Source organism: Calliopsis andreniformis, unplaced genomic scaffold (assembly GCF_051401765.1).
Source record: "Calliopsis andreniformis isolate RMS-2024a unplaced genomic scaffold, iyCalAndr_principal scaffold0004, whole genome shotgun sequence".
In the NCBI taxonomy this organism is placed as follows: domain Eukaryota; kingdom Metazoa; phylum Arthropoda; class Insecta; order Hymenoptera; family Andrenidae; genus Calliopsis; species Calliopsis andreniformis.
Window position 1 is genome coordinate 1 of NW_027480424.1, and position 7804 is coordinate 7804.

At 36.9% G+C, this 7804-nt stretch overlaps 1 protein-coding gene across 1 annotated transcript; it reads right to left on the reverse strand.

Annotated features, from left to right (window-relative positions):
• Positions 1–435: 435 nt before the first annotated feature.
• Positions 436–2736, reverse strand: LOC143186575 (uncharacterized). The gene is made up of 8 exons (XM_076390258.1): positions 2574–2736; positions 2277–2519; positions 1801–2224; positions 1633–1761; positions 912–1555; positions 674–848; positions 504–586; positions 436–458 (listed from the first exon to the last, which is right to left on the reverse strand). Exons 1-8 carry the CDS (start codon positions 2734–2736, stop codon positions 436–438), a joined length of 1884 nt encoding a protein of 627 aa, XP_076246373.1.
• Positions 2737–7804: the final 5068 nt, after the last annotated feature.

Below are 7804 nucleotides of genomic sequence, written 5' to 3' on the forward strand. Positions count from 1 at the left end.
AAACGGTAGATCAGCATGATCATCATGTAGATGTTGTGGATATTCTATATCAACTTCAAGAATATAACCTATCTATGAATCAATTGCAATTGAGGATACATCAAAATTTTCAACACTATCGATGCATTGAAATCCTGCATATGGTAATGGTTGACACATTGCCCATCCATATAAATTGTTTATATCAAAGTACATGAGGTACGATGATGATTTCGATGGATCATAGGATAACATATACTTACTATTGGCTTGCGCATATCTCCCAGAACATTGACTCAAACCACCACGTATACACCGCTCGGTAAACAAAACCATTTCGATGTCAGTGAGCAATTCAAAATTAACTTTAGTATGCTTTAACATAGCATCCTATATAAAACCTGGTAATGTGTAATAGTGATCCTGATCTAGACCATAACTCTTGATACAACTTTCTCAGAAATTTTCGAAAATATCTGCTAATAATAAAATATCTGTTTTTAAATACAAATCGCTGTATTCACCTAAAGTTTTAATCTCGAAAGAATGCCATATGTTCTCAGCGTGTGCGTAATCGCTTTCGGATACTATTTCATCAGTCAACGAACTGTAAAAAGATTCCGGCGATGGTAAACAAGAATCTTCTAATTTCTCAAAGCAATCAATGTATTCGTATGGAAAGACACCCTTTCACGTCAATAAATCAAATTTTTCTGTGGACAACATTTGAAGATTAGAGTATAATATTTTTAGCTTATCTTTACTGAGAAAAGACGCTAATTTACCAAAACTAGTATTTAAATATTTATACGAATCGATAAATCGTAATCTTATATAATTTCGACAACCTAATTCTTGTTCTGTTACATCTTTTAAATGTTTTGTAACAGAAATATACTTTTATTTGGTTATAAGTAGTAAATCAATGTAACCTTCAAACGCGTTAGCTAATTCCATGATGATAAAATGTGAATCATATCCAGATAAATTGTGAAAGACTATCGGGACGTGGAATGAGTTTTTATAATTTATATTACAGTCAACATGTGTAGGACCTCTATAGCGCCCTGTTAAATGACAATGATCTCGCACACGTGTTTCGTTGATATCGAATGGTTTCTCACAAATATGGCAATGTATAACATTGTGAAACTCATCCCACTGCTCTTTCGTTAGGTGCACCATAGAGATATTATTAGATAATATAGATTTAACAGTCTGTGCTAAATTCTTTAATTCCTGGATAAACCATGAAACGCAGTCTATATCGCGACGATATTGATATGATGATAATGATGTATCATAAGAACAATGCATACAATATCCAATACTGAATACCCTATGATGTTGATATGCATGCGATATACATTCATCTGCGACGCTATCCTTAATTTTTTCTAAAACACACTCGAGGTCTTCATAAACCACAAACGGAACCCGATCCTTTCTGCAATAATTGTTGACTTTGAGCCATTTATCGTCCTCGCTGGGTAGCAGAACAGTGCATTTATTCATATTCTGACACTTATTCTGATGAGCATCTAACCTTTCACGGGAATTGAAGAAGTGTAAGCATCTGTAAAAGTATTCATATATAATCGTTTATTCTTCATAAAATTAAAATCATAATGTTTTTACACGTTTTATACATACCGATCACAGATGAACTCCTTTTCTTTATGTTTGCTTAATTGTGTGCCAACAAGTCGAGACAAATTTTTTATCCATGCAAAGTGTCCTGTGCCATCATTCTCTATGTACAACAAAATCACATGTCTATCCCTGTTCTAATCAGTGAGACGCAATGGAACGATGACTTACTTCAGATCCTTCTGTGTTTTCTTGATGTTTTCTTCGATGCTGAATAGATTCACGGAGATATTGTTCATCGTTTCAAACTTTTTAGTATCATTCATGGGTATTGGATATCCGATATTTTCAAAATTAAGCACTGTTCTATAATATGGATAGGAACTTTGTTGAGATGTATGCTGTTTAGCTGAATATAAAGCGGCTGCCACAGCCCAAGCGAAACATGCGTTGTCATAGGATTTTACAGAAATTACTGCTTTTTTAAGTAGTATTTCTCGCGGTAGCTTGAAATGACATCCAACATGCATCGGATTATACTTGTTTAAATTGATTACTAAAATCAGTATTTGCGACAATGCCCACCCACTATCACGTTCCTGAAATTCTTCCAACAATGTTATTGTACATTCAACAATACATCGTTCATACCACTCTTCAAGATGCGCGAAATAACTAACAGTATTTGATATTTAAGCATTTATCACCTGCTATAAATTCCCCATTAAATATCGTATTAACTTTAAGTGCAGTGTGCTTCACCAATGCATGTCTGACATGTAAAAGCACTATACTTCTCGCACCGTGAAGGAAATTACGTGGATTGATATAATCTGAGTTTATCACAACACCTGTCAATACACGATTTTCGAATGCAGTTTCTAATTCACGCCACAAGAGACCATTGTTTGAATGTCCTGCACCTTCATGCACGAAACGAGTACGCGTCACTAGTTTAAAACTTTCAAATTGTGCAATTCAAGCAATCAGAGATTGTTGAGTACCAATTGATAATCGAGGGCGTTTCTTTACTCGACAATATTGTTCCAATGACTCAAGATATTCGTTGCAACGTTCTTCCCATGCAATGTATTCATCTAGACAATTCAAACGAACGGCTTGTTCACGCAATTCGTGTTCTGTAAGAATAAATTCATCCATGTCCATGACTTGTTAACTCTTGAATGTAACAGCACATTACGTACAAATCTTTCATTTTACTTTTATATATTCTGATCACAGTTTAAACTGGTGTCATATGTCGCAATCACGTTGCATCTGTTTGTTCGTAAAAAATTTCTGATAATTTTAGATTATGCTGACATTATGCTGACGAGAAGTCACACGCAATTCGAGAAACTAAATAAATCATATAATATATTACAAATGCATTTTAAAAATTATTTAAGTAAAAAAAAATGTATTCTTTTTGGAAATTATTTTAACACTTATTGTATCAGTATAAATACAAAGCTTACATCTTTTTTTCATGTATTATGCAATGGTTATAAATACAATGCAGATTTATGACTAATCAGCTGTTATTGAATCAAACAGTCATTTATACAATTTATAAGAACATAAATACTAAACATAAATTTTTCATATTACATTATGAGATTGCAAGTGATATATAGATGTATTGTTAATCAATTACGACGAAATATTAGACATCTATTATACAATTTGTCAAAATGTATAATTACAGGGGGTCCCAAAACTATGGGACAAGCCGAGACAAGCATATTCTTCATGCAAATAGAAATCGAAAATTCCTGTACCGTTTTGCAATCTGGAGCTTCATTTTCAAGATATCGGTGATTGAAATTCAGGTATCGGACTTCCGGGGCGCGCTGTTCAAATCCCAGTCAGCCGAACGTGTGACCACACACACGCGAGTTCGAACGCGAGAAGCACGCATCGGTGAACATACACACGCGTATACTGCTGATGTTACAGATGTTAACGCACTTCCATGGTATGAACTGAACAGTTACTTAACTTTTTCACTAATTGTAAGTCATAATAAATGTTCGAACACATCTCCTTGTCTATCAACACACTTTTGAAGTCTTCTTAATAATGAGTCCTGTACACTAGCACACACTCCGTCCAGTTTAATTTCCTCAAACGCATTTTGGATCCTGTCACGCAGCATGTCGACACTTTCAATTTCGACCCCGTAAACTTTTTGTTTCACGTACCCCCACAAAAAAAAGTCTAAGGGAGTGAGGTCGAGAGATCGTGGTGGCCAGGCCACTGGACCTAATCGTCCGATCCAACGATCTTGGTATGTATTATTTTAAAATTCACGAACACTTCGTCCAAAATGAGCTGGTGCTCCATCCTGTTGGAAAAGCTTAGTATTCCTTACAGCTAATGGAATATTCTCCAAGAGCAAAGGCAGCTCAGTTTGTAAAAACTCCAAGTACGTCCTGGCTGGCTGTAGAAGTGTGAAGAACCGATATCCTGCTGTTTTACCGAAATCGCTGTATCTGGCTGCCGACTGTACGCGCGCCTATTGTCCCTCGGCAGTGGATAGGGGTAACGTAAGAATCTGGTCACCACGTGTACTAGCCGCCGACTGGCCGGAGTAACGTACAGATTAAAAAAAAAATAGCTTATTGTTCAGAACGAAGACGTCTGAACTCTTAAAAGGTGTCCTTTTGGGGTGCTTTTCCAAATGAAGCAAGCTGATATTTTCCAGACGCTCGTGAGACAAGTGGGTCTTCACCTCGCTCGTACCCTTCTTAGACTCCATGAACCAAGACACTTGGCACTGTCGTAAATTTTCCACACAAACAGCTAATACTTTCTATGCTGTATTTTTACCATTTCTCTGCCTGCTCTTTTCAAGTTTCTCAACCAATCTTCGTCCATTTTCCAGCTTTCTTAAGTGTTAAAGGAACCAATAATGTTCTTTCGAGGTATCCCCTTGACTTGATCTGTTAACATGCGGATTCTAACAGTCAGAATCATTCTTTGAGCGAAACCGAGAGCATCGTAAAAAGATTTCTGAGGACAGACATTATTGGTGTCCAACTAACTATTAGCTTAGTTATTATCCTGTTTTTACCCTTCATTATTGTTTAGACTTTAGTTTAAATTAGTGTGTGGGTTTTAGTGTGTGTCATTGTGTAGGTTTTATTGCGTTATTTTCTATGTTGTAGTGTACTAAGGTTAGTGTTTTGAACTTACGTCGAATTAAAAACTCGAACGTTATACAATGTTCTCCAACGAAGAGTACTACGATATGATGCTTGCATTAGGTGAATGCAGAGGCAACATTTGTGAAGCAGTACGGTTGTACAATGAAAGATTTGTAAATAGACAACCTACAACGCGAAAAGTGTTAACGCGGGTCATGTGGAACTTCCGGCAGAATGGCCCATATTCGCGTGACCGTTCGGAAACAGGAAGACCAAGGAGCACGCGTTGTAATGCAAACGAGGAACGTGTCCTTCAATACACAGAAGAAAACCACCAAACAAGTGTACGACAAATGCAAAGATTAATTGGGATACCACGCTCGACTGTACATCGAATTTTACAAGACGAAGGACAATATCCATACCACATGTACCGTGTGCAGTCTCTACAATCTGCTGATCTACCGGCGAGAATGGTTTTCTGCAGATGGTTACTGCAGAAACACGAAGAAGATGAGAATATCTTGCAAAGAATACTATGGACAGACGTAATCATTTTTACGAGATCTGGTGCTTTTTATACACGCAATACTCATGTTTGGAGTTATGAAAATCCACATGAGACAAGGTCCACCAATTTCCAATATCGATGGAAACTTGACGTTTGGGCAGGAATAGTAGGTAATGACATTGTGGGTCCAGTTTTTCTCCCGGAGACATTAACAGCCAGGACGTACTTGGAGTTTTTACAAAATGAGCTTCTTCTGCTCTTGGAAAATATTTCATTAGCTGTAAGGAATACTATGCTTTTCCAAAAGGATGGAGCACCTGCTCATTTTGGACGAAGTGTTCGTGAATTTTTAAATAATACATACCAAGATCGTTGGATCGGACGATTAGGTCCAGTGGCATGGCCACCACGATCTCCCGACCTCACTCCCTTAGACTTTTTTTTGTGGGGGTACGTGAAACAAAAAGTTTACGGGGTCGAAATTGAAAGTGTCGACATGCTGCGTGACAGGATCCAAAATGCGTTTGAGGAAATTAAACTGGACGGAGTGTGTGCTAGTGTACAGGACTCATTATTAAGAAGACTTTAAAAGTGTGTTAATAGACAAGGAGATGTGTTCGAACATTTATTATGACTTACAATTAGTGAAAAAGTTAAGTAACTGTTCAGTTCATACCATGGAAGTGCGTTAACATCTGTAACATCAGCAGTATACGCGTGTGTATGTTCACCGATGCGTGCTTCTCGCGTTCGAACTCGCGTGTGTGTGGTCACACGTTCGGCTGACTGGGATTTGAACAGCGCGCCCCGGAAGTCCGATACCTGAATTTCAATCACCGATATCTTGAAAATGAAGCTCCAGATTGCAAAACGGTACAGGAATTTTCGATTTCTATTTGCATGAAGAATATGCTTGTCTCGGCTTGTCCCATAGTTTTGGGACACCCTGTATAATGGATGTAGAATATGTTGACGAATAGTTGTGATGGTAAAGTAAGGGGAGGGGAAACTGAATTCAATGGTTGTGGCAATGTTGGAGGGTGATTGGGGGTGGGGGTGGGGGTGGGGGGGGGGGGGGGGGGATCGTTCGCGCTCGATATGTGATACGAATGAGAGTAGGAAGTATCCCCTCCCAATTGGTGTGATGAGCCATTCACATAGCTCATAACAACAAATATAAGTGGAAGGAGTAAAGCATATTTGCAATGGTCGGAAGCCAACTGAAAACTGAGTTATTCATTAAATGCTATGCTAAAATATAAAGTTCAATCTGTAAACTTCGTGTCACACGCGTGAGTTAATTGTGTTTGAAATGTTTCGAACCGAAAAATTGTATTAATTACTATTAATTGTATACCAGAATATAGTTTTTATAAATAGAATTAAATCAAAATGTGTTCTCAATATTATGAAGAAAATAATGAATCTGTGTCTCATACTCCAATCAACGAATCAACCGAAGATAATGCATCGTCTCCTAAGAAAATTAAATATGTGAAGTATTGTGGGGTTCGATAAGATTATGTTATGTTTAAAAACATTTAGACTTAAGTAGTTTATGACTGGGCAATTTGGGACGTTGATGTTTTGCAGGCGAGTGACGATGGCCTGCAGAACCGTGTCCCAAACCCTTGGAGACAGCTTTAGATTTATTGTTTAGGTTTGGGTCGTGAATGAGAGAGAGCATGAAAGAAATGAGTGGTGTCGACGGTGCGGGATGAAGGAAAATTCGGCAGAGTGGATTGGAAAGCCATAGGGCACAGATCAGAAGTTAAGGCGTAGAATATTGTGTGGATTATTAAAATATTTAGTCTAATTCCTTTAGTAATATTATATTTCCAGTGATTATACTAATATTTATATATACTTACATTATCATATACACGAGCTTGATTTAGCAAAAATCTTCCAATCCCACAGTACGTATTAATCTTACTCTTAATCTTAAAATTAAAATATTAAATTTATATGTATCTTATAAAAAAAATTGATTTCTTCTAGATCTAATTCTACTTTCAAACCGTCACACCCACGCTCTGTTCGTATCTTGTGAGGTAGGTACCCGCTGACATCAACATCCTATAAATATTTAGAAATTGGAATCGCAGTTGGACTCATATCAACCGTTGAAATTATTCTTGGTGATAATCGGGGCACTCAACTTCTATTACCTGCACCAATATGGGATGCACTCATTGAAAAATGTGCAGAAATTAAAGAATGTGTTCCATCCATGAGTTCAGATTCCCCACCAATATGGATTGAAGGATTTGTAATAGAATTTACCAAAATTCATAATGTTAAGCTAATAAAATTTAGTCTAGCCAATATCTCCTTATATTACACTATCGAAACGTTGAATAAGTTATTCAATCATGTAAACTGTATTAATCTTATGCGGTCACAACTATATGAAAATACACATCGCATTCATATTCAGTTTATAAATTTTGTAAATGCTTTGAAACAAAATGGTGTCACACCAAAAACGAACTTGTCATGTATTGCTAATATGATATGTAACAGTAAATATTTCGACGACGATGCTTTGATTGATTGTGAACTACTAGCGTGT